The 27,389-nt window shown below is 47.4% G+C and overlaps 1 protein-coding gene and 1 long non-coding RNA gene across 7 annotated transcripts in view; one reads left to right on the top strand and one right to left on the bottom strand.

Moving 5' to 3' along the window:
* The window catches only part of NR2C2 (nuclear receptor subfamily 2 group C member 2), a 115,176-nt gene extending 97,107 nt beyond the window's left edge, over positions 1-18,069 (bottom strand). For 2 of the 6 annotated variants that reach the window (XR_003507853.1, XM_027523492.1), the window contains exons 1-2: positions 17,711-17,798; positions 1,750-1,833 (exon numbers count right to left, since the gene is read on the bottom strand). Coding sequence is in view for 2 of the 6 variants with exons in the window: in XM_027523492.1 (XP_027379293.1) it covers positions 1,750-1,809 (60 nt within the window). In the remaining 4 variants the exon portion in view is untranslated. Of the gene's footprint in view, positions 1-1,749; positions 1,834-16,557; positions 16,927-17,710 lie in introns of those variants that run through there. The other 4 variants (XM_027523493.1, XM_027523496.1, XM_027523495.1 and 1 more) reach the window with 4 other exon arrangements.
* An 81-nt stretch (positions 18,070-18,150) lies between these two features.
* On the top strand, positions 18,151-26,437 carry LOC113880867. The gene is made up of 2 exons (XR_003507854.1): positions 18,151-18,558; positions 24,958-26,437. It is a non-coding gene; the product is annotated as an uncharacterized LOC113880867 (long non-coding RNA).
* Positions 26,438-27,389: the final 952 nt, after the last annotated feature.

Genomic DNA, 27,389 nt, shown 5'->3' with positions numbered 1-27,389 from the left:
ATGATTTTCAAGATAACTGTTCCTATCACAAACTAATGCAATAAATAAACACAAGCATTTTAACCCTGATGTTTTCACAGCTCTGTAGCTCTTTAAAAAATGTAATATTGAAAAATCTGTGAAATCTATCTGCTTTCATCTTCAGTTAACACTAACCATGATCTGTTGATGGTTAAAGACATGACTTAATCATGATTTGCTGAAGCTCCAATACTTTGGCCACCTGATGTAAAAGCCACCTCATTAGAAAAGAACCTGATGCTGGGAAAGGTTGAAGGCAGGAGGAGAAGCGGGTGACAGAGGATGAGATGGTTGGATGGCATCACGGACTTGATGGACATGAGTTTGAGCAAGCTCTGAGAGTGGGTGATGGGCAGGGAAGCCTGGTGTGCTGCAGTCCACGGGGTCACCAAGAGTCGGACATGACTGAGCGACTGCACTGAACTGATGATTTGCTGGGTGAGAGGGATGATTATACTGTCGCCTTAAAATTAATGGTTTATCGAAAATCTGAAAAATCTGCTCACCATTTTTACTGATTTAAGCTGGCATGTGTGTACTTATTTTTTATTTTAAAAAATCCTTCCTTTAAATGTCCACTCTTCGGTAAACCTGCTTCTTCACTCTAGGAATATGATTAGTGGCTCAAAACACAACTGTGAATCCTTCTAATGGCTCCTCTTTGCAGCACGAAGCACGGTTTAGACGAGGAGCTTTGGAAGAAGTGAAACACAACAGGGCCAGCGTGCCCTTGGCCGATCACTTCTTTGAGCCTTGGTTTCCTCACCTTCATGTTCAGTGATCGTATCAAGCTCAGAAGGTTGCTGAGGACTGAAGCCCTTGTGGAGGGCTAGCACAGAGGGAGACGACCTGGCCTTACTTCCCTCCTGGACACCTCGGGCTGCCTGCCTAGACCGAGGGACTTCGGTCTCTGCCCTGTCTTTGCACAGGTTTCTGACTTAAGAAGCCCCGTCAGCACCTGCCAGGTTCCAGCCCTGCCTCCTGGGGCCTAACAAACGATGACTCGCAGTGCAAGACAGCCTCCAGGACTACCCTCCACGCATGGAGTTCTACGTCTCACCACTCTGTAATTACTCCTTAACCAGACCCCAAGAACACTAAAGGTACGACTAATGGCTTATTCACCTCCATATTTCTTGTTTAGTTGCTAAGTCGTGTCCGACTCTTTGCGACCCCATGGCCTGTACCTCACCAGGCTCCTCTGTCCATGGCATTTCCCAGGCAAGAATACTGGAGTGGGTTGTCATTTCCTTCCCCAGGGATCTTCCCGACTCAGGAGTCTCCTGCACTGGCAGGCGGATTCATTACCACTGAGCAACTTAGCAAAACTCCCAGGACAGGGAAGAAGGTCAACAATGACTGTGGACTGCACAGAATCCACTCCCCACCACACACAGTATTAAGAGTATTAAATGTGCAAGAAACTAAGAGCCTGGGACTTGAAATTATACTTTCACAAGCCTGACAAGCATCAAACTTTTTGAGCTTTTGTTCAAGGTAAAATCTTTAAAGTCACCATATTGTATGCAGCTAGGCCACCCTATTCACGCCAAGGAACTTGAAGAGTCAACGTTTCTGTGGTTTTAACTGTCTTCAAAGGCAGCACCCTGCTCTGGATTTGGCCCGCACGCTGCCTTCATCGGGACGGTTTTACAGGGCGGCGCACACTGATGTACCTCTGCTGGAAGAGCAGGAGTGCCAACTGGCAAGCCGGCCGCCGTCACTCACCTCAGCCACCTGCCGGGCCCCCACTCTGTGCTGCACCAGCCCCTCCGCACTTGTAGCCATGGTGAAGCAAGACCATTAGAGAACCTGTTTGGAAAGAGGCAGCGACTTCCATCAGGTGGGCAGAAACCAGCCTCCTTGAAAAACATCAGTAATAAAATTCTCCTTTGGTACTGTCTGGCACAGATTTTGTCCTCAGACCACAAGCTAAGCAGCTTCTTCAATCACAGGTACCAATACTGATTAGTAGAAACACTTCAGTTTGGGGACAAGACTTCCCCCTGGTAAACACGAAAATCAATTTGGAACTTTACCAGGTCTCTTGGGTTGTAACAGCCTGGTTCACCTCTCAGGCAGGTGGGAAGCACCGCCATCTCTGTGGATGGCCTGTGTCACAGCGTGCTGAATGCGAAGGTGGCTCTCTGAGAAAGCTGTTAAGGTCGACTTCCAGACAGAGCACTAGACTGCTGTCGGCAACTACGCTTCCATTACTAGTGACCAAGCAAGAAGCAAAGCCCTGCCGGGTGCTAACACACCTCACTCAGGAGTTAAAAAGCAAACAGTAACAAAAGCAGTAAGGAGACGACATTACTGAAGGGGGCTAAGAACATGGTACCCATTAATTTATCAATTTATACTTTTAAGTCCTCATTAAATTAGAAACACAAATAATTCAGCTTTATGTTACTAGAAAAATTATGCCACCATTTGCCTCAAAATTGAGGAAGATCGTCTAAAGAGCCGACACGGTGCTGGTCTCCTGGGTCAGGAGCACTGGAGTGCAGGCACCTTGATGACACTTGACCCCTGGTCTCTTCCGGTCATGCAGCAACGCTCCCGAGGGGTCTCTACGTGTCGGCTACCCAGTCGTGTCCGACTCTTTGCGACCCCTCGGACTGTAGCCCGCCAGGCTCCTCTATCCATGGGATTCTCCAGGCCAGAATACTGGAATAAGTAGCCATTCCCTTCTCCAGGGGACCTCCTGCTCTGCGGGTGGATTCATTACCCTCTGGGCCATCAAGGAAACCCTGAGTAGTCCCTAAACCCTTTCCAATAACTCTGCCACAGTGAACCTAGGATAAAGGGACTCCACTTTGGACCCACTTTCTGGACAAGGCAGACTTCATTACTGACTGCACAGACCCATGGTTAACAGGAATTTAAAGCTCCTGTGTGACTTACTCTCAGCATTCACACATAAAATCTATATGGTCCAATCGAGTGTGTAGTACACAAAATGCACATACAGTCCGTGTGCCTGGCCACTCCTCAGGCACTGAATATTCTGCAATGCAATTTTACAGAACACTTTCCATAGTTCTCACCTAAAGTGTTACTTTAAGCACTGATGTCTATAGAACTTTTTCACTCTGGTAACCTATATTATTCTATCCACTATTAGACAGCCACCATTTCTATTATCACTAATTCCCCTTCAGATTATTTTCTTACCAAAATGAGAGAGAAATGGAGAATGAAACCATGACAGACAAAGAGAAGAATGGCCCCTGACTTCAAGGATCACTGTCCTCTAAGAGCAGGTATTACACCAACCTTGACAATGACCCCAGGTCACCAGTCTCAGTGGATTGTCTTCATAGAACAAGATCAGGTCCAAGATGAGGGAGGAAGTGTTTCTGATTGTTTATTCTTTTAATAACTAGCCAAGGATTTTAACATTTGTTTACTCCTCTTTGTTTCTACAAGAAAAAGCTTTGAGAAACACTCTTGTCTCTTCCCCTATTACAGTCTGGTTCAAACTAGTAAGAGACAGAGGAAAAAAGAAAAAAGACTTCACACGTACCAGAAATCAACTTGATAAGAAGCCCACTACTATATGTGGGAAGTCTAGAGCTCTAATCTTTTTTCCTCAAAACCATAAATAAGAGCTAAGGAATCAGATGGATAAAGATAGCAAACAGATACACTACATTAAGAAATAAAATCTAAACAGACATACTACATTAAGAAATAAGGTCCAAACACGCAGCGGTGACTGCAGCGCTCTGAGGTGTTACTAGCGTTTGTGTTGCTGGCAAGTGCGTTTTGATACAAGAAGTCCATGAACTTGAGTATTAAAAAACAGTGTTAGGGAAATACCATTGAGTATTAGAGTAGAGAAATAATAAAGTATTAGAAAGGCATACCTTTCTACCAGGTGTCCCTAAAAGAGGTGCCTGACCCTCCGACATATGAAGTGAAAAGGATTTTACAGGTGACTGTCTGATAGTAACTCAGAAACCTTTCTGCAGTGACTCACTTTAACACCAAGTCTGCAGGACTCACCAACCTCAGATTAGGCTTAGGGGTCCCAAGATCCTGCTAATGACTGGTGATTACAGACATTAGGTCTCAGAGAAGTAGCAGTTAGCTGTTAAGTTCAGAAAAGCCAATCATTCTGCATATTAATCCTCTGTTGATTATATAAATGATAAATATCTTCTACTCTTCAGCTCATCTGCTTGCTTTCTTCATGGTGTCTTTCGACGAAAGGAAGTTCTTAAGTTTCATAAGGCTGAATTTTTTTTTTTTCTTTACAGTTTGTACCTTTATTTATGAAAATTCTGTCCTACCCCAAAATCAAAAGCCTACTTTTAATATGTTTACGACTCTCACATTTAAGTTCTCAATCCATCTGCAAATTAACTCTTGAGTCAGAGGTAGACAAAAGGCCCAATGAATTTTCTTCAAATACGGATGATCAATTTTCAACCCCATTCATGGAACAGTCTAAGCTTTCCTCACTTGTCTGCAATGACAGCTCGAGCTTCCCTGAGGATGTGATTCGCGGTTCTCTGCTCTACCGCACACCTGTCCTGCCTTCCTCTGTCTACTTCATCATCTGACACTACCCTTTACAGCTCAGGCTTGCTCTCTGTTGGGGCAGGCACCCCTCCCCCTAGCTCTCCCTTCCATGCCAACCTCTTGGTCAAAAGCAAACACTCAATACCCAGAGCAACAACCTTCCTTTATATATTGGATTGACCAAAAAGTTCGTTTGAGTTTTTCCCATAAGGTGCTGTGGGAAAACCGGAATAAACTTTCTGGCCACCCCAATACTCTATGTCTTTTAATTCTTGATCTGTTAGTTTTCGGCCACCAAAGAAGCTACAGGCATCAACAAAGGCAGCTTAGGAAATGCTTACAAATGAACAAGGACGAATGTGGACCTCTGGAAAAGCAAGCAGAGACTAACAGAATATGAGAGAGACTAAAACTATGAAAAGTGCTTCCAACACTGATTTAAATCCAGTGAGACCAGGTAGGAGACAGAGAAATTTTTAAAAACATATTCCATTTCATCATATTTGAAAAAACATGTTAAGCTGCAAACCGCATCTTATTCTCAGGTATAAACCAAAGAAGACAGAGGCTGCTTCTTGCAGGCATCACAGTGTAGTGAGAAATAAGTAAAGCAGCATCCTCTAGTGACATCAGAAAGTGAGGGGGAACCTTTGACTTAAATGCCCTAGAGAAAAAAGACAATGTCAGGGGGTCAGGCTCCCCTCAGGGCTTGTTTTCCTGGCTACCCCAGCCACAGGTGGCCCCTGGGACACAGGGAAGGGCAAAGCCTTGCAAAGGGTATTGGGAGATGGTTATCAATTAGGGGATGTCTTTCAAGAAACAGCGGCTCTGGGGAACAGTGGGTTATGTCCACATGTAGTTTGAAAAGCCATAATCACTAGTACAACATAATTCTGCATTTGAAATCTGAAAAACAAAACAGAAAACACTACTGTTTAGATACTACAAACTAGACAAAGCCCTTGACAACAGCCTTGCTGGCAGAGGGAAGCAGCGCCATGCTGAAGTAACTGACACTCGCTGCGTGGTCACTGCAGCCCAGGCCCTGCACTTACCAGCACCGTGGGCAGGACACTAACGCAGCTCTCGGTTCAGAAGCACAGGGCTTCAAAGGCTGGCGCTCACCCGCTCAGCTTCTAACCCTGGAGCACCGCACCCTCCCCTTTCCTAATTAACCAAAGAGCAGAAAACCACGTACCCTAAGTTAAACAACAATAAAACCTACCTACTATGGAATACTTTCCTATGGTGGTTTTAAACTAACCAAGTTCAACTACCATCCATCCTTTTAAAATAACTAGGCAACAAGTTGACTGCTGAGCATGAGTAACAAAAAGAAATAAAGGAGAAAGTCCTTGTCCTTGAAGAACTTATGAAGGAAACCAGTAAGAGCTGAGCAAGGTAAATGCTACAGTTCAAAGGAAGAAGAGATGACAGTTTCACAGGAGAGAAGCCTGTGGACTGGTCTTGAAGGGAAGTGGAACGGAGCAAACCAACACAGGGCGGGTGGGAGAGAGTTCTAAGCAGAGCTCAGACAGACCGGCAGACCAGAGGAGGACAGCAGGGTCGAGGGCCAGCAGGCAACCTGGGGGAGACGGCTGGAGCGGCCAAGGAGAGGGGCAGACACTGAAGACAACAAGAGCTGCCAGCGGTCTGGCAGAGAAACAAACAAAGTGGTCATATCTGGCTCTTCCAAAAAAAAAAAATCCTTCGGGGGACAGTGAGGAGGTGACAGAAAACGGTCTACAGAAGGCCAGTTAGAAAGTGGTGGCAACAAAGACTAGGGATACAGTCTTAACCTGAACTAGCATGTCTTTTCAGCACACAAACGGCAACAGGGCGCAGCACATAAAACCATCATAGAGACCACAGAAGGGCAGAAGTAAAATTACCATTGCTTGGCCTTCTGTGGCAGGAAGTTTTAGAACACAAATTCCTTCAAATACAAGTAGATTGGTATCACTCTTAACAACAACAAAGAGGACACAGCAGTGACTTTAACCAACTCTTCCAGATTTACAGAAAGCATCCAGCTGACCAAACTTTGCAACCAGGGTGTCTTTGCTTTCAGCGGGGGGCTGCAGATCCCACTGCAGCGAGAGCGGGGCTCAGCCTGGGAACACCCGAACCCCAGGGAGCTGGAGAACAGCCCGGCCATGCTCTCCCCAGGAGCAGGCTGAGAGGCCGATGTCTCAAATGACAATAAACACGTCGTGGGACAAGGAAACTCTGTCTTCACTGACAGGAATGGGTCAGCCTGCCTTCCCCTTCACAAAGAACCGATTCACATCATCCTTATTTATACAGTATGTGGCCCAAAATTACATAACATTAAAGATTTACTGCCTTGATATTTCCTCATCTAAACAAATATACTGGGTTCAGAGGCCCTGGCAGGCTTCTAAGCTGGTCTCTCTGATACTGGACTGCATGAGATTATCATGAAGAAGAGGTCTTAACACATATATAAAGGGCCTGGCACTGTGCCAGGCACACAGCAGGCGTGCGGTGCATGGCGCTACTGCCAGCACCAATCCCAAAGCCGCGAGAAAGCAGCGACAAACTGTATCCAAACGCATATTATAATCGGGGATAGGCCCCTTATTTTGACATAAGAGCCACATGAAATTTAACTACATATGTATATGTATTATGTGCTCATACAATATTTATAATTCACCCTATTAAACTGCACATCTGAGAAATGAAAGGGCTGAATTAGGATAAATCTCAAAAACATTTGAAAATAAACCAACACCAACAACTATTCGCAAAATACTACCGCGTATAGAACTTCTTGCCTGGGAAATCCCAAGGGCAGAGGAGCCTGATGGGCTACAGTCCATGGGGTCGCAAGAGTCGGACACGACTGACTGACTCAACAACAACAACAGGACTTCTAGACAGACAACAAGGTATTCAGTGTAAGTATTATTATGCTATGACTGTCAGAAGTCTCTTTGTACTGAGAAAATAAAAACGAAAATATTAATATAAAACACCTGAGAACTTAAAAAATGAGAAATACACAGCTCAAGACTTGAAACCACAGATCGACCTGAAGGCAAGACACAGATCAGGTGACAGATTCGGTGAGTGCGCATCGGCACGGAAGATGCTACGAGAACACCATCGGGCCAAGCTGAGGTACACAGCCTGTCGTCAGAGAGAGACTCAAAGATGACTTAGCTTTGGGGCCAGGTGATTTCCTGTGCCCACAGGAAACTTGCTTCTTCCCTGTAACAAGTCTGGGGTCCAGGAAAGGACAGTGGAGGTGCGTGGGGGCTGGGGAGGCGGGTGAGCAGAGGCTAGCGGGGAAGAGGAGCGGCTCTCTGTGGAGTCCCAGCGACCAGAGCAACGCCGCGGGTCTCCATGTGGAGACCTGTCCTGAGACGCACTGCTCACTGCGGGGGCTCTCCTCAGTCTACCAAGGGCCCAACGGCAAGGACGAAACGCACGCTCCCGGTTTCTATGAGTGTGGCCCAGCGAGAGACGGGAGGAAAGCACGACAGCTTTTCGGAGCACCTACTACGTGCCTGATATCACTGCTGCTGCTGCTAAGTCGATTCAGTCGTGTCCGACTCTGTACGACCCCACAGACGGCAGCCCACCAGGCTCCCCCGTCCCTGGGATTCTCCAGGCAAGAGTGCTGGAGTGGGGTGCCACTTCCTTCTCCAATGCATGAAAGTGAAAGTGAAGTCACAGTAGGCAGCATTTAATCCTTAAATCCATTCCTTCTGAGTAGGTGCAACATTAGCTCCAGCAATGCAGACAGGGGGGAAAAAAGGAGCCTCAGTTTACTCAACTTGTTCCAAGCCACCTAGTTGGAAAAAATGTACCTGGGGTTCTAACTCAGGCTTCTCTGACTCTAAAACCACAGCCTTCCTTCTGCACCAGACTGCCCTTCAAAATAGTTTCCTGAAAGACAAAGTCAACAGAAGAGAATTATAAAGAGTGACAGGAGACCAGCTAGTCATCCAAAGGAACAAACGGCTTACATCAGCATGCTGGATCTCTAGTAACTTACGTATAAAACCACTAATTCTGAAACAGGGCTTCCCTTGTAGCTCAGTCAGTAAAGAATCTGCCTGCAGTGCAGGAGACCCAGGTTCGATCCCTGGGTTGGGAAGATCCCCAGGAGAAGGAAATGGCAACCCACTCCAGTATCCTTGCCTGGAAAACCTCATGGACAGAGGAGCCTGGTGGGCTGCAGTCCATGGGTCGCAAAGAGTCGGGCATGACTGAGCGACTAACGCTAACACTGATTCCTAAACATGTGATTGACGTTTCAGTATTACAGAAATTTCTGACCTAGCTCCACCCAGACAGCAACACGACAGTTCCTTTGGAACTTGAACACACTTTCGCCTTATAAATTTTACCAACATAATAATCATACTGATTAAAAATAACAAGGATAATTTTACAATCTTTAACGTAAAAATTTTTCTACTGAAGCCTAACATGCAGATACAAAACTGCACACAAATCATAATGAAGCAGCTCCATGCATTTTCACTCAGTGAACACACACACACAAACCGCACCCCCTCAGAGCGCCACCGGCACCTGGAAGCCCCCCGACGCCCCTCAGGGCCGCCTCTCCCCTGCTGCCCTGCCTTCCACGCTCAGGGATTCCTTCTGCTTGTTTCTCAGCTGTATGTTAGTACAGTTTTCCTGGCTCTGGCTTCTCTGCTCACAGTTGTGATAACCATGAGCAGCGAGTGCATTTTCACTCCTGTGCAGTGTTCCAGCACATGACTGTGGCACTACTTACTTATCCATTCTACAGCCGATGAGCATTTAGATTATTTCTAGTTTGGAGTGCTAATGACTGGCATTCCTCTGAGCATTCCTGCCCAGAGCTTAAGGTGGTATAACATGATTTTCCAACTTTACTATGGTGTGAAAGGGATATGCATTCAGTAGAAACTGCACTTCTGTTTGTGAATTCTGAACTCTTCCCAGGCTAGCAGTATACATTTATGATCCTCTCATGATGCCGGGCAGTGGCATCTGGCTACCTCCCAGTCAGTCACATGATCTACTGTTACAATCATTACTGTTACAGTTAAACAATTAAACTGCTAAAATTATTCTGTTTCTCACTTTCAATATAGTAGTCAATGAATTACTGGACATATTCAATAATTATAAAATAGACTTCCATTACACGATTTTGCCCAACTGCAGGCTAGTGTCAGTGTTCTGAGCATATTTAAGGTAAACAAGGTAAGCTTCGGTCTTTGGTAGGTTAGGTGTATCATGCGCATTTTTAATGGCACCCCACTCCAGTGTTCTTGCCTGGAAAATCCCATGGACAGAGGAGCCTGGTGGGCTGCCGTCTATGGGGTCACACAGAGTCGGACACGACTGAAGCGACTTAGGAGCAGCGCACTTTTATGTATATTTTCAACTTATGAATAACCCCATCATAAATCAAGGAAGATCCATATGTGCCTTCTAATGCAATGCTATCTTTTCTTCACTTGAAAATTTTCCTACTTTAAAAAACTATCTTTTATCTCTTCAGAAAAGAGCCATGTTATACATTTAGAACTTCCCTGACGGCCACTGTTGAGAATCTGCCTGCCAGTGCAGCGGACATGGGTTTGATCCTGAGCACGGGAAGACCCCACATGCTGCGCGGCAACTGAGCCAAGTGCCCCAACTACTGAGCCGGCACTCCAGGGCCTGGTAGCTGCGACTGCTGAAGCCTGTGCGCCTGGAGCCCGCGCTCCCTAGCCAGAGAAGCCGCTGGGAGGACAAGGCCACATACCCAGAGAGTGGCCTCACCTCGCTGTGATTAGAGAAAGCCCATGCACAGGAACAAAGACTCAGTGCAGCCAAAAATAATACATTCTTAAAAAAGTTAAGTTTTAAAAAATCTGTACTGTAAAGCCTTTGACTGTGTGGATCACAACAAACTGTGGATAATTCTGAAAGAGATGGGAATACCAGACCACTTGACCTGCCTCCTGAGACATCTGTATGCAGGTCAAGAAGCAACCATTAGAACTGGACACAGAACAACAGACTGGTTCCAAGTCAGGAAAGGGGTACGTCAAGGCTGTATATTGTCACCCTGCTTATTTAACTTATATGCAGAGCACATCATGAGAAACGCTGGGCGGGATGAGGCACAAGCTGGAATCAAGATTGCCGGGAGAAATATCAATAACCTCAGATATGCAGATGACACCACCCTTACAGCAGAAAGCAAAGAGGAACTAAAGAGCCTCTTGATGAAAGTCAAAGAGGAGAGTGAAAAAGTTGGCTTCAAGCTCAACATTCAGAAAACGAAGATCACGGCATCTGTTCCCATCACCTCATGGCAAATAGATGGGCAAACAGTGGAAACAGTGTCAGACTGTTTTGGGGGGCTCCAAAATCACTGCAGATGGTGACTGCAGCCATGAAATTAAAAGACGCTTGCTCCTTGGAAGAAAAGTTATGACCAACCTAGACAGCACATTCAAAAGCAGAGACATTACTTTGCTGACCAAGGTCCATCTAGTCAAAGCTATGGTTTTTCCAGTAGTCGTGTATGGATGTAAGAGTTGGACCCTAAAGAAAGCTGAGTGCTGAAAATTGATGCTTTTGAACTGTGGTGTTGGAGAAGACTCTTGAGAGTCCCTTGGACAGCAAGGAGATCAAACCAGTCCATCCTAAAGGAGATGAGTCTTGAGTATTCACTGGAAGGACTGATGTTGAAGCTGAAACTCCAATACTTCAGCCACCTGATGTGAAGAGCTGACTCACTGGAAAAGACCCTGAAGCTGGGAAAGATTGGGGGCGGGAGGAGAAGGGGATGACAGAGGATGAGATGGTTGCATGGCATCACTGACTCAATGGAATGAGTTTGACTGGGCTCTGGGAGTTGGTGATGGACAGGGAGGCCTGGTGTGCTGCAGTCCATGGGGTTACAAAGAGTCAGACACGACTGAGCGACTGAACTGATAAACATATTCTTTTCAGCAAAAGGCTGACATGCACTTTGAGACATCTGCTTTTAACCTTGGTAAAAGGTGATTTTTCAATAATTCTAGGCTTATTCACCTAATCAACCTAGTAGAAGTATGCATTATTCCAAAAGTGATGGAGCAGGGGATGAGAGGCAATGAGGGCACTACAAATGACGTTTCTAAAATGTTCGACAAATGCTACACAATCAGATACACTATATAATAACCACCACCAGGGGAGACACATCCTGAAACCTCATGGAATTAACTTCCTAAGAGCCATCCAATCTCAGCCGGCTATCTTTCTCAGTGGAGACCTACCTGGCACACAGAGGCAGGCGGTTACTGGAGAACATGAACAAAAAACGTCAGGTGTCGCCCAGGAAAACCATGCCGCCTCAGATCTGCTCTCCGGCCCAGCAGCCTCTCACTTCTCTCCCCGCTCTTCGGATACCACTCACTCCGTTTTCCAAGCCTCAACACCTTGTCTCACACGTTCCGCTAATCCAAGCAGGAGAGAATGATAGCCTCTTCTATCGTTGGCATGAAATTCCTCCCTACTGACTTCACTAACACTTCAAGGAATTAGAATCTTCAGCATTATTTGTCCATAATATTAGGATAAAAGGTTTCACCTCCTTTTATGGACTTTTGTTGTCATTTAGTCACTCAGTCACGTTCAACTCTTCTGCAACCCATGGACTGTAGTCTGCCAGGCTTCTCTGTCCATGGGATTTCCCAGGCAAGAATAAATGGAGTGGGTTGCCAATTCCTCCATCAGGGACTGAACCCACATTTCTTGGCCTGGCAGACGAGTTTTTTACCACTGACAGCCATGAGGGAAGCCCTCCTACTATGGACTTCAAGGCCTCTTATTACAGTGAAGCAGGTAATTTTTATTGTCCCTAAAAAGCACACTTTGCCTCAGGCTGGCTGTCATGATTACAGGCTCCTTGGAGCCCGTGGGTAATCAGAAAGATACTTGAGTATCTGAACCAGTCTCTTCCTTTCCCATCCTAATTCCCTCCCACCCCTCTGCTCCCAGACCCCAGATGCTGGGATAGAAAGCTGCTCTTTCTGTCCCCTAAGAGTGTCCTAAGCCAATGACCTAATCTGGGCTTTCAAGTCCTCTATCCACTCTCCCACCATCACTGTGACTTACTAGCTGAGTGTTCCCAGGGAGACTTGGCTTTGGGTACAGAGTCCCTGCTGCTTACACTCAAGCACTCAGGATACCTGAAGAAAGGATGGAAAGCAGGAAGCAGCTGTCCCTGACAAGGGCTATGGGGAGAGAATGGCAGGGTTGGGTCACACAGAGAATCTCAGCCCCCAGGCCGAGTATGCTGAGGCAAGAGAAACTGCAACAGGTAAGGAAGAGCCTATCTTCTCAATGCGTGACAGATTCGGTTAAAGGTGATAATCGTACCCGGAGGAAAAAAAGTCTACAGTAAGTTCCCTATAACGAGCAACAAAGTGAGAAGAGGAAACTAACCTCCGACAGAGGACTTCTGCAGCAGGTGGGAGGCTAGCCTTGATGAGCTGTAGCACGGATCCTTCCCAGGTTTTTCCCATGCAGTTCTGTTTAAGGGGGACTAGCATCTGCTCCACGGATGCTCTGGGACTAAAGGAGCACACGGCACAAAAGAAAGAGGACTCAAGGGTAAAAATTCCGAGAGAGTCCTGGAAATGCAGAGACATTCAGGGAGCAAGACATGCGGGCCAGCGCTCAGTGCCACGGCTTCAGGAGCCACAGGCACAACCGCCGTGCTCCCTGTGCCGCCCAGGGAGCAAGAGGCCCCTGTCCCGACCCCAGTCTCAGTGCTGGCTCCCCGCCTCCCCATCTTACATGCGGGGAATCTCCCCACTTAAAGTTCCAGAGACAGGAGTAACTTGACTTCCTGGAGACAATCACTAAAACTTCCCAGAAGCCCTCATAAACTGGGGTTATCACAAAGTTTTTCCTCTTTCTGAAAGGCATGTTTATGACAACAAAACTTAAAGGTCACCGTAAATAAAACTGCCAAAAGCAACAAATAATTTAATAATACATATATATACACACACACACACACACAGATATAGTTAGTTTTTCCACTAAACTATGAGTTCTTTGGTTACCCTAAGGAGTTCAAGGATCAAAAGTGCTGGATTGAAAAATAATACCAAAAAATTCTTAAACAGGACAGAAAAAAAAAAATCCAAAAATAAGTGAATAAAAGGGTGACTGTTCTAAAAATATTGTAACATTTGCAATATCTGTATTATATAAAATAAGTCAACAGAAATGTTCCATTTACCAGACTCTTAAGCAGAAGCTTGATATATACCTGACAAATGCGCTTGTGACGTTGGTAAAGCAATTACAAGGTGATTTTCAATAACTCTATTGCATGATTCATCTTTGAAAAGGTAACTATTTTAAATTAATTGCTACAAAGACTGAATTGCCAACTCTCTGCAAGCTCACTAAGTCTTCTTCTTTGTCCTTTGATCCTCTGTGATAAGAATAAGACCAGCATTTTTTATTTCAAGAAAAATCACACTGTGCTCTAATCCTCCAGTTAAAGTAAATGGCAAGAATACATACGCTGTTTACTAGAGTTCCATTCGGAGAAGGCAATGGCACCCCACTCCAGTACTCTTGCCTGGAAAATCCCATGGACGGAGGAGCCTGGTAGACCGCAGTCCATGGGGTCGCTAAGAGTCGGACACGACTGAGCGACTTCACTTTCACTTTTCACTTTCATGCATTGGAGGAGGAAATGGCAACCCACTCCAGTGTTCTTGCCTGGAGAATCCCAAGGACGAGGGAGCCTGGTGGGCTGCTGTCTATGGAGTCGCACAGAGTCGGACTCGACTGAAGCGACTTAGCAGCAGCAGCAGAGTTCCATTCGCACTAACTTACATGCAGTTTACTTATGATACAATTATCTATTTATCTCAAAAAAATAAAAAACCATAAACAAACACATTAGGTGGGTAAAAAAGGATTCCCCTCAGGTTCCTTACACATATTATGGACTTCCCAGGTGGCACAGGGGTAAAGAATCTGCCTGCCAATTCAGGAGACAAGAGACATGGGTTCAATCCCTGGATAGGGAAGAACCCCTGGAATAGAAAACCACAACCCACTCCAGTATTCCTGCCTGGAAAATTCCACAGACAGAGGAGCTTGGTGGGCTACAGTCCACACGGTCGCAAAAAGTTGGACACGACTGATGCATGCACACCATGTCTGCAGACAATGCCACACTCTGAGAAACCACTTCCTAACTCACCCAAATACTGTAACAGATACTTATTTTACTGCCAACACTGCTTCTTAACCGCTAAACAAATCCACATAAAAACACACCAGTAATGAGCAGCAGCTTATCAGAGATATCAAAAGTATCAACAATTCAATCACTCAACAAGCAGTCACTGAGCCACTATGCTAAGTGCTGGAAATACAATGATGTGCAAAATTATTCCTGCTCGCATAAGGTAAAGGGAATCTTACTGATGGTAAAGGTATCCGTCAAACGATCACATTTACGGAATGTAATTATGCAGAGAGAAATGTTATAAAGGAAAAGAACACAGTGTAAAGAAAAAGGAGTTGATCTAGACTGGTATGGGGGATCAGAATGGGACTCCCTAAGGAAGTGAGGCTTATGCTGACATCTGCAGGACTTGGGTGGGGGGTGAGGGGGCCGGCACGGGCGAGCAACAGCAAATGTGGGTTTTAAGCAAGAGGGAAGAGCATCTGAAAGGGCCTGGGGTAAAGGTAAGCCAACCCTTCAAGGAAGCTGAAAGCAGGCCGGTGTGTTTCGTGCACGAGCTTGGAATACAGGCATAAGAAAATGATGAAAAGTCTTAGAAACGTTTGAAAATAGGGAGGAGGAAAAGGACCTCTAGCATTATGTCCTGGTAGGGCTTGAGCACCATAATGCCTGTAAGAGAATTTTATAAATTGTAAAGCACTGCACAGTTTTGTTAATAGTATGAGTCCCACTACTTCTCTTTCTAAATACACTTTTGGCCTGGATGCCAAGTGACCAGCTGAAAGCATAAGAGCCAAAATTAGTTCCCCAGAGTTCTAGTCCAGTGTTTTGCCCTACACCACATTGTCTAAAAATTTCACTGTTTGCCTCACTTAACCATCTAATGTCTTTTCCAGACAGCTAGTTCTTCATGACAATAACTCCAACTGTGAGCACTTACTACACACTTTTCTAAGCTCCTTATTTACATTTAACTCATTTAATCCTGAATTCTAGAAGGAAAGTTCTATTCACTGTTCAGATGAAGACACTGAGGCTCAAAACAGTTAACTTAGCCAAAGTCACAGGGCTCGTAAATCCTGGCACTGTTAACCCCAACCCTAGCTTCTGCCTACATCTGTGGCTAAGTATGTACGTAGAGATACACTGAGGAGGGAGAGGACAGAACGCAGGTGTCTGGAATTACAATCATATACTTGCCACCCACCAATGTCTAACTCATCTAGCACCTGGGTAATAGTGGGGCTCAGCAAGTATCTGAGGAATTGAAGGGATGACAAAGGATTTTAATGTGGAAGTAAAGTGATTTTCTGATGCTTTCCCACCAAGTCATGTATTCAACAGCTATGCATTACATGGCTTTATTTTCCTTGACTCTCGCTGATGACTCTTCTCCATTACCTTTATCATATTTCACAGACTGCAGCTCGGAGGTAGAGGGGGGAACCGATGGAGCAATGAACTAGCGGCCAGCCTCACTGCACACCAAACGCCCTCCCTCCTGGGGCTCTGCACTTTTCCCTCTCTCACGCTACTCCTTCCTTGGTTTCTTCTATTCAATCACCTTCTCACAGAGGCCTTCCCTGACCACTCAATGGCAGTTTTCTCAGGCCTGCAACACTTCACTCCCACCCCCAATTCTAGAAGAGCAGGGGCCTGGTCTACCTGGTTCTCTGAATGTATTCCAGGACCCTGGGCTGATCGAATACATATTTAACCAACGAATGAAAAGACAATACTCCGGATTCCCCTCTGTTCTCTGAAGCCCTGCATACCCGTAAGCTTTCCACTCCAGGTGGCTCCACACTCCATTTTCAACCATAACAACACTTCTGCAGGACTCGAGGTTTGCAAAGTAGCCTGGACTCCATTTTCTGAGTTGAGCACCTCACACGAACTGAGAAGGGAGGTCCGGCCTGGTAAGAACGCCCATCCTCCCATTTTAGGGTCGATGAAATTGAGCCTCAGGAAGGGGATTCGCCCGCAGCCGCGCCGACAACACGGGCAGGAGCCCTAAGAGGTGTCGCTTCCACAACGCCCTATCCCACGAGCCGACGGCCCTGGGTTCAGGATGCTTCATCACTTTTATTACTATTGTTCAGCAGCACTCATTCCGGACCCGCTCCAGGCGGAGGACGCGCCCCTGCCCTCGCCGCGTCCCCGCGCGTCCCACGCGCCCCCGGCCGCGCCCCGCCCCCAGGCCTCAGGCCCCGCCCCCAGGCCCCCGCGCCGCGCCCGGGTCTCTGCTCCCGCCCCGCCAAGGGCTCCCGCGCCACGCGGGGACCACCCCCTGCCAGCAGAGCCCAATCAGCAGAGGCCCAGGGGGCGGGGCCGCGAGGCCCCGTCCCTCCTATCTGGGCGCCAATTGACCCCCTCAGCTGTCACTCATAAGGTCGCACTCGCACACCCGCCTTCCTCCCTTTCCTCCAACCCTCCCCTTCAGGGGGGGGAAAAAAAACAGAAACGGCGGTTGGGCCACGGCGGTCGCCAACGGCGGACGGGAAGCGGAGGGGAGAGGAGCTGGGGAGCGAGGGAAGGAGGGCTCTGGGAGGAGCAGGCGATGGAGGAGGAGGAGGGGAGCCCGGCCCAGCCGGAGCCGTCGCCGCCGAGGACAAAATGGCGGCGCTGGCGGAGGGCCAACTGTGAGGCGGGGCCGCGGTGTCCCCCCTCCGCCCCCACCCTCGCGCCGGCCGGGCCGGTCAGGGGGAGCCCGCTCGCCTCGCCGGCCGCGGGCGGGGAGGGGAGGGGAGCGGCCCGGCCCACTATGCAAAGCGGCCGGCGCCACCGCCCCGTGGCAAAGGTAAAAGGGTCGGGTTCAGCCGCCGCCGCAGCCGCGGCGCCTCCATGTCCGCGCGCCAGGCCCGCCCCCTCCGCCGCCGGCCCGAGCCCGCCCCGGCCCTTTTTTTTTTTTCCCCCTTCAATTTTTACCTCAGGATTTGGCGCCAAAGCGGCCTCGAAGCAGGTCCCGTGTCTGCGGCGGGTCGGCCCCCGGCGCGGAGGGCAGGGCGCGGGGGGGAGGCCGGCTTCCCGACGTCGGCGTTTGGCGGGAGCCCCCGGGCCGCTTAGGCTCGCGGGGCAGCTGGCGAGAGACGGGACGCCGGGGTGGGAGCTGGACGGCGGGGGCGGGCCCGGAGGCGCCGCCGGGGTCGCGGGGAAGGAGGGGTTTGTTATTGTTTTTGTCAGTGAAAGGTCAGAGTTCGTGACCCCGGTGCCGCCGCCGCCGCCGCCGCCCGCGCGCTGGGAGGAGGAGGGCGAATGTTCTTCTTCCTCTTCCCAGCGCCAGCCTCGCCGCGGCCGCGGGGGGCGGGCGAGCACGCGATTGGCTGAGGCGCGCGCGCGCGCCGGAACGCGCCGTCCGCGCCGCTCCGGCAGGCCCCTCCGCGGCCGCGGCCCGGGCGGCGCCTCCGGTCTCCTCCGGGGTCTCCGTCCGGGCTCGGCCGCGCCGCCATACGGCCACCACGGAGCTTAAATGCCGAGGTCCTCGGGGCGAGGGGTTGGCTGGTCGTCGTCAAAAGCCGGGAGCGCCGGCCTCCCCGTCATTCGGGGTGGCTCGCCCGCGAGCTCCTCGAGGCCGGGTGGGCACCGTGTTCTCGCCGTAACGTCCCCCACCCGGGCCTCCGCCGAGCCCAGCCGAAGCCTCTGTGCTAGTGGACTGAAGAAGTGATGGCGGCGGAGCGCCCGGAGGGCGGAAGTGGGTGGTTTGTTGGGTGGGCGTTGACCTGTTCGTGCCCTCGGTCCGGATGATCCGAGGATGCACCACCTTCTGGGAGTATCAGGTAACGTGTTGAAGCCCTCCCAAGCCTGTCACTGTCTTTTCTGAAATATATGCCCCAAGTCTTACGTCCAGAGTCTCCTCGCGATTTGAAACTGAACAACAGTGCTTCCGTTCAGTTCAGTCGCTCAGTAGTGTCCGACTCTTGGCGACCCCATGGACTGCAGCACGCCAGGCCTCCCTGTACATCACCAACTCCCGGAGCTTGCTCACACTCATGTCCATCGAGTCGGTGATGCCATCCAACCGTCTCATCCTCTGACGTCCCCTTCTCCTCCTGCCTTCAGTCTTTCCCATCATCGGGGTCTTTCCCAGTGAGTCAGTTCTCATCAGGTGGCCAAAGGATTGGAGCTTCAGCTTCAGCATCAATCAGTCCTACCAATGAAGTGCAACAATGCTTAAGTGTATACAAAGAAACTCCTTGTAGAGTTGCTTACGTATACAAATAGTTGATTCTCTTGATCCTATGAATCTTGGGTTGTAGGTATTCACTAGATATTTCTCTTAGTGATGATTTGACTTGCTTTGCATGGTGCGGACTGCCGTTTTATTTGAGACGCCCTGAATTGCATAGGCCAGACCGCTTGATGACCGTGCTTTTGATAGGCCCAAGATCCGCTGCTAATTGATTTTTTTCCTGAACTTTAATTGTTTATTATTAATAAATTCTGACTCAAAAATGGATGATTTAACCATTTTTTTTTTTTTTTAACCAGTAGCCATTTAGCTTTTATCAGTGTGACCTCAACTTTGAGTATTTTCTCCATAATCTTGTAATATTTTTATTTGATAGGAAATGCTTTAACACACCCATATTCCTTGTTTTCATCTCTCAAGGAAGAGGAAGATGAGAACCAGAAAGGTCAAATGATATGCCTAAGGGAACACAGTATTTTAATGATAAATCCTTGTAAACATGTACTGCTTTGTAATGGTGTACTTCCCGGCCCCGCCCCCCCCCCCCCCCCCCCCCGCCGCCATTAGGTAGGTTTTCAACGTTGTATACCACTTCTAGCTATAGCTTTAAAATACATACATTGAGGTTTTTTGTGGGGTTTTTTTTGGGGGGGGGCGGCAAACAAAACTGTACTAGATTTTGAAATGAACACTAAACAATGTTTCTCTGATGGCTTATGATTTTCTCCTTTTAATACTCACAGTTCTGTGAACAAGGCAGTGTTATTTCATTTTACTGAGGTGAAAGAACTGATGCCCAGATAAGTGACCTTTCTGGTGCTCCGGGTGCAGATAGTGAAGCCAGATCTCTGATCTAGTCCTTTTGCCATGCCATATCGGTTTGCTCTGTTTGTACTAGTAGTCAACGAATTGCCGGTTAAAACCTTGGTTAATGTTGATACTACCAGTAATAGCAGGACCTTCCTGGCGGTCCAGTGGTTAAGACTTGGCTTTCCAATGCAAGGAAGAGGAGGCCTGGTCCAGGAGCTAAGATCCCACATGCCTTGTGGGCAAAAAACCAGAAGCAATATTGTAATAAATTCAATAAAGATTTAAAAAAAATTTTAATAGCAAGCCTTCATAATCCTGAGCACTTTTCTGCCTCAGAAAACAAGTACATGGACATGCACTGGCAGACTGCTGTTAGAGTATGACAGGCCTCTGCAAACGGAGGTGGGCACTGCCAGAGTGCCAGTTTTTTGCTCCACTGTGTGTTGGGCAGAAGTTTTTAGTGGTAACTCTTAAGTGACTTTGTAACACTTGATGGATTTTATAATAACAAAAATACACACATTGTGTTAAACTAGCTATACTTTTTTTGACTAGTAATAGGAAGTATCCACATTTGCATTCACAGTTGCTTTGAAAGTTGTTTTATCAACCTTTTAAGGATTCTTGGGGAGTGTACTGTAGAACTGCCAGGTGCATTCTGGGTCTGAAAGCTCTGGGTGGGGCCTGGCATGAGCATGTCTGCTGGGCATCCCGGGTCATTCTGATGCACGCCACAGGCTCAAATCACTGCGTGAACTCCAAAAACGTGGCAAAAAGAAAACTTCTTGTTCAAAAAATTTTTTTAACTTGACTGCCTGAATACTGCTCATTCACAGAGCCGTTGGGAGTGATCTGTCCGGCAGTGCCCAGTGCTTGTACGTGCCTTGCCTCAGCACCTGCCCACACTGAGCCTGTGCTGAAACGTGCCTTGTCCTCATCTCAGCCCGTAACACAGTTCCTAGTACAGAGTGGGTATGAAGTGGGCACCTAGTGCATGCTTTTCCCAGCAGCAGCGTATGATGAGCAGTGTTGGTATCATCAGCTTGTTTTTACGGATGAACTCAAGTGAAAACATGGTTTAGTTAGACTTCCTGGACTGGCCTGTGAGCCCGGGCCTCCTAGCTCCCTGCACAGAGCTTGTGAATGGGATCCAGGCATTCCCTCCTCGGCCTCTGTGGTCCTCTGGACAGGTTTTTTTCCCCACAACACTTAAACAGGTCTGTTCTGCAGTCATTAACTGAGAGCAGGAAGATCATCATGCAGTTTTCATTTTGTACCTGAGTAGATGTTTTTTGCCATCCAAGCTTATCTGTGTTTAAATGATAAAATGTTACTGAAAATCAAGTTTTAATTAAACAATAGTTATAGATGTGCTAAATTTTTCAAATTACTATTATCAGTAGAGTTTCTTTTTACCTAAAAGGTATGGCTTTTGTGATAGCGTAAATAATGGTTTTTCCTTTTTATTTTCATAGACTAGGAAGACTTAATGATTACCTTCATAAGTACTTATGTACATCTTTGTATCATTTTTCTGTAATAGCTTGTTATTGTACATAGTATTTGTGACACTTCTGTCATTTATATAATTATGACATGTTTATAAAATAAACTTTTAAACCTCATATAATTGTTACTAGCCTTTTAAAAAAAAAAAACTTGGAATATGAATAGATGTAATCACTGAATACCAGATTGCACATTCCTTATACTTATGCATTATCCTGTTTAATCTTCACAATAACCCTGTGAAGTAGATGATATTATCTTTTCTTTTTTTTCACAACTGAAGAGGCAGGAAACCTTTAACAGAGGGAGAATAACATCTGCAAAGTCACCTGGATGGCATATGCTGGGACATTTATCAATAGTGATTTCTGCTAAGTTTTATATATATTTATATATTTTGGTCATGCTGCCCAGCTTGAGGGATCTTAGTTTCCAAACCAGGATTGAGCCCATGCGCTGGGCAGTGAAAGCCTAACCACTGGGAATGGTTAGGACCGCCAGGGAATTCCTTCTGCTTAGTCTCTTCTGTCCTTGAGGACTTAGAAAAGAAGAAAACCTTTCTCTTCTACCCACCTCTGCGATTCTGTCACAGTCGAGCTTTGTCACAGTAGAAGTTTACTTGGGGAAGTCTCAGCTTCTGTATCTGTGACCCATGTTCTTCCCAGGTAGAGGAAGCCTGGTGCTGCAGTGGATGGATGGTTCTGGAACACAGGAACACTGTAAGAGTGGGTCCCAGACCGCTCCGGAATGGCTTTTACTGAGTCATGACTCTAAGGGGTTTTTGTTGTTTCTGTTTGGTTTTTGGCCACGCTGAGCAGCATGACCAGGGATGTTAAATCCCTGGTCGGGGAAGTGCCAACTCTGGTTTCTGCCCCCTGGCTCCCATGCCTTAATAAGTTGTACTTGGTTCACATTATCTTGAAAACATAAGGGAAAATCAGATTGTCTTCTCAGAATAGGGCACCTGCTGGGACTTCCCTGGTGGTCCGGTGGTTAAGATTCCACGCTTCCACGGCAGAGGGCACAGGTTTGATCCCTGGACGGGAAACTAAGATCCTGCATCCCATGAGGCATGGCAAATAAATAAACCTACTTTTAAAAAAAATCTGCCTGCCCTTGTCCCTGTTTTAGAATATGGTTGGGAGCCATGTGTTTTTAAATGTCATCTAATTGGGCCTCTTTGAGTCGTGAGGCCTGGAGTTCTTTACTAACCCAGCACCACTTCAAGAGCTAAGCCACTTGGGGCTGTCAGCCGTCTAAAACAGCATTCCTTGAGGTTCCTAAGAGATGAGTTCCACCCCACAACCTGTTCACTATAGCCCAGGAAATGCACCTCAAAGCAGAGATGCCTTGGGAAAGCCTCTCTCTCAAGTGCTTTGCTTTGGATTCTGCCCTCAGCCTCGGGGAGAGAGGGGACGCTGCTAGAGGCCTCCGGCTTCCAGGGAGCTCTGGGTGCACGGTCAAGACTGAGGGTCTAGACAACACAGACCCCCTTGGTTTTCCCTTGCATTTGGCCCCTCCTCCTCTGGTCCCACGTTTAGGTCTTAGCTCTGTCCTAACTGCTGTGGTTTCCTAGCCTTCCTAACGAATCCAAATAGCTTCCCTCCATATCCATTCATTCATCCACCCTTCCTTGCTGCTGCTGAAACAGCCACTCCTAGCCCTCTTCTGTTTAAGAAGTTCTAATGGTTCTGCATTGCTTAGGGCTGAAGGGAAAACTCAGATGCCTAAGGGGAGGACCTTGAGTGAGGGTAGGAGCCGAGGGTAGGAGTCTAGCAGGCAGTCTAAGGGAGGTTCAGAAACACCATTCGTATGTTAAATGGTGTTAGTGACCCAGCCCCTCATTGGCACCTGGAATGCGGCCCAGAGACACCTCATCTCAGATTTCTCAAGAGAAGCCAGGAGTCCAGATGTGTAAATGTGAAATCTCTTACCTTTAAAGTACTGGCAGTTTGCAACCGGTTTCTAAAGTCTGCAGGCCAAGCAGCATCTTTTAACCGTGGTTCTGGGCCTCAGAACTAGTTTGGGACCTTTGAGTAAGCAGATAAAATCCAAACTCCTGAGCCAGGGTGATCGAAAGTCCTTCCCAGGGGTCCTTTCTGCCACCTTCAGATGGCAGTGGTGATCTCTCCACAAAAACACTGGGGAACTCAGAACTGTGATTCTATTGAGCATACAGAACTCATCTCAAGGAAGGGAACATGGCAGGCAGAAACAAGCCCCCCATTTAAAAGTTGAATCCAAAGTGTGTGTGTGTGTGTGTGTGTGTGTGTGTGTGTGTGTGTGTGTGTGTATGCTGCAGATGGGGGCCCGTTCCTCTTCTAGTTCTTGTATTTTGAATAAACTTCATGTCTCCTGCCAGGGCAGGAGGAGAGCAGTCACTTGTCTGTATAGCGTGGGGTCAGGGGATGAGGGTCTCAGGGTTCCTTATAGACACTCACCTGGCACTCCTGTCTTTACCCCCATCGTGGCCTTCCCAGACCCTGTGCCTTCGGCTTCTGAGCCTGTTTGGGAAGCAGGGGCCAATGTGTCTGGCTGGCATCTCCCCCTGGGGGCACTTCAGTGTTCAAATTCTGTGCCAAGGTAGCCATCACTGTCCCTGCATGTTGTATCTTCCAAAAATGACAGTTTCCACAGCCTATGCCTCTTGGATTTTCTCTGTCCTTCAGGTTACATCTTTTTATTCATTTACTGTCCTTTCTGTAGGTTTGGGAGGGAGCCAAGAAATGCATGTTTCCTGGTTATCTAGCTGCTTCTTGAGGCTCCAGGTTTCAACATGAAATTTTATTTGTTCAAAGACATTTCGGAAATGACAGGTAAATCAGCATTTCTTTGTGCTAGGAAGTCAAGATTTATGAGTGGATCAGAGTTTCGATCAGCAAAGTCAGTTTCCGGAAAAACAAAGAATTTTTGTAGATTTGCCATGAATTTCATACATTTTCCTCTTTGTAGTATTTTGAAGCTTTTAGAAAATAAAACCAAAAAAAAAAAAAAAGAAAAGAAAACTAAGTGTCTTTACTTTTGAATACATGACTTTAATTCTTCTGTTTTGGTTTAATTTGTCTAATTGAAACTTTGTGCTCTTTATTTTCCCCCCTTACCTGATACTTTTAAGCCAGTGGTTCAAAAAAATTTTTTGACCATGATCTATTAAGTATATTTTATATCAACAAGCAGCACATCATATATAGTATGCATGCATGTGTGCTTAGCCGCTTCAGTCATGTCTGACTCTGCACCCTGTAGACTGTGAACCTGCCAGGCTCCTCTGTCCATGGGATTCTCCAGGCAAGAATACTGCAGCGGGCTGCCATGCCCTCCTCCAGGGGATCTTCCCAACCCAAGGATTGAACCCGTCTCTTACATCTTTTGTATTGACAGGCGGGTTCTTTAGCACTAGCGCCACCTGAGAGGCTGCACATATATATAGTATATATGTATATACATATGATTAAAACAAAAATGTCATGAACCTGGTCCCTGGCGATGATGGAGTATTCTGCTGCCTTCTACTTTGCTCTCTGTTGTGCGAGGCAGGGCGGGGTCCTGGTTGTGATCCATGACACTGATTTCGTAACTTACTTCCAGAGTTTGAAAAACAAGGAAAAAGAAATTTCATTTATGGTGCTTTTTTTCCCCTTTTTTGCTTTGTGCTTTCTGAATACAGATTTTCTCTTGTCCAAGCTTCTCTTTCGCTCCCCACACTGTTACAACATCATCCTTGAAAGGTGATCAGCATAGAGAAGAGACCTGTCACTCTGCTCTGCCAACACAGAACGCCCTTTACTGTAAGACATCATCAACCACCTGTCCACAGAAGAGACCTGGGCCACATATACAGCGTGTCTGCAAAATTGCTCCATGATCACCAGGACACTGTGAGGGTGGCCACGGGGCGTTAAGCTTCTCCTGAGAGTTCTATGGAAGGGGATGTTGCCATGCCAGGCAGCGGCTCTGCAGTCCCGGGTCTGACAGAGTCAGGCTGGTTTCCCCTCCGATGTCCACTGCCTCAGCCATGTATTCCTCCTGAGATCGTCTGGCACAGTGTCGAATTCTAAAAGGTGCCTTGAAGTCTTGTCATGGTACCAGTGACAGCCCTCATTCCTAACACATCATTCCAGATGCCCTTGGGTCTCCTCTTCGGCTCAGAATCTGATTATCCACTAACGACTCCAAGCCTGGCCACAAGCTGGGGTCACTGCCCACAGACCAAGCTTTGACTCTGAAAACCTTCCCAGACCCTCCCAAGCCCAGATCCCCAGCCTGCACATCCACAATGTCCCGAGGGCACTTGTAAACCTAGAGAAGGGAACCCCAGAAGAGAGGGGTGAGCCACAGAGGAGCCCAAGGCCACGCAGGCAAGGTGGGGATGAACTCCACTTCATGCTGGTCATCTCAGGCCACAGAACCTACACAGCTGTCCCCTGGGCTGGCTCCCCCTCCAATGTTACCTGCCGTGCCCCAAGGAGGGCAGCCTTGGTAAAGTGGTCCAGCCTCTGTTTGCAACATGTGGTACATGGGTGGTCACCCCGACAATACTGGTCTGGCTTCACATGACCGACAGGCCCCCGACTGCCCTGCTTGGTTTCACTTCTGGAAACAGCCCCGTCCCTTGGGGACATGCCCACCCCCCGGGACACAGAGGTGTTCTCTCTCCCTAGGAACTGGAGTGGCAAGGGTATGATGGCTTCGACCCCAAAATAAGACCTATCCGTTCTTACAGGACACATATTAACTGCAACCTTCAGGCATGACTTCACCACAAGATATAAATTCACAAAGGGTTCGAGAATAGCAAGTAATTGATCAATTTTTAGATTATTATTTATAAATACATCTTAGAAATTCTAACCTATTCCATTATGTGAGAAACATGTGATGAATCCCCAAGATCACTTGCCTTAAAAATCCTTTATATGTGAGTGTTCCTCCTAACATGTCAACTGAATCACACTAGAAGCATGAAATGTTAAAACTTTTTAAAGCATGTGTACTTTGGATTTTAAATATTAAGTTGGATTTTAAATACCCCATCTTAAGTTGAAGCCAACCTTGTGCCATATCATTGCAGAAAAACAGAACTGTATTCACCGTTGCAATTAGACACTGAAATAACACTGGATTACGTACATGGCTGGATAAAGAAATGCATTGTGTGTGTTATGACTTTGGGGAAAAGGTCCTACGGATTAGTCCACGGCAGTCAGAGTTTTCTGTTGATTTTAGGAGGGACTTCACATTGCAAGTCTGAGAAAATATTAATAACTCAGAGTATCAGCAGTTATAAGCATAGGTTTCCCGATCGTGAGTGTGTGACCCCAGGCTAGTGACACAAGGTCTCTATTCCCCCGTTTCCTCATCTGCAAAATAGAGATAATAAGAACGCACCTCAACGGGTCCTTGGGACGATTAAATGGAGGAGCGGGGTTAAGGTGCTTAGAGTCCTTCATGCCGAGATGCTCGCTATTTATTATTTGTTGTTAAGAATCACACAAAGGTCTCCTAGGAGCTTGTGAGAGGCCAGTGCTGTTGGCTGCTGATTCAGTAACTGTTTGATTAGGGGCTTAAAATACAGGTAACATCAAACCAGCTTCCCCAAAGTCCCTGAAAGTAATAGCAATATATGCAACAGATGCCCCCAAAATGCTTATGTAAGTTACTCTCCCATAAAACATACCCAAATTCACAGTAAGGCACAGCCCTTGCACTACACTAATCCAAACCACAGTCTTCTTTTCAGAAAATGTGGCTCCAGAGAGTGGCCACTGGGGCTGAGTCCCCAGCAGCCAGCCCACCCCACTCCTTTTCCCCCAGCTGACGGGTCTATGCGGGTCACCTTGGTGCCCTTCACAGTGACCAGCTCACTAAGTGTGGTCCGGCAGCCGTGTGCAGGGCCCGCTCAGTGCTTCTAAGAAAAAGCTATATCCCCCACCACTGGGGGTGGTCGGCGGTCAGCCTCTTGGGAACCAGCCTTGAAATCAAGCTGACAATGGACAGTAGGTCAGAGAAACCCAAAAAGTCTGGAGCTTGGGAGACACTGTCCAGCCCTGAACCCATCCTGCTCTCCCGCCTCCTCTGGGTGAGCTGATCTCCTAGCTG

Source organism: Bos indicus x Bos taurus, chromosome 22 (genome assembly GCF_003369695.1).
Source record: "Bos indicus x Bos taurus breed Angus x Brahman F1 hybrid chromosome 22, Bos_hybrid_MaternalHap_v2.0, whole genome shotgun sequence".
In the NCBI taxonomy this organism is placed as follows: Eukaryota; Metazoa; Chordata; class Mammalia; order Artiodactyla; family Bovidae; genus Bos; species Bos indicus x Bos taurus.
This window is presented reverse-complemented; position numbering and strand designations above follow the sequence as displayed.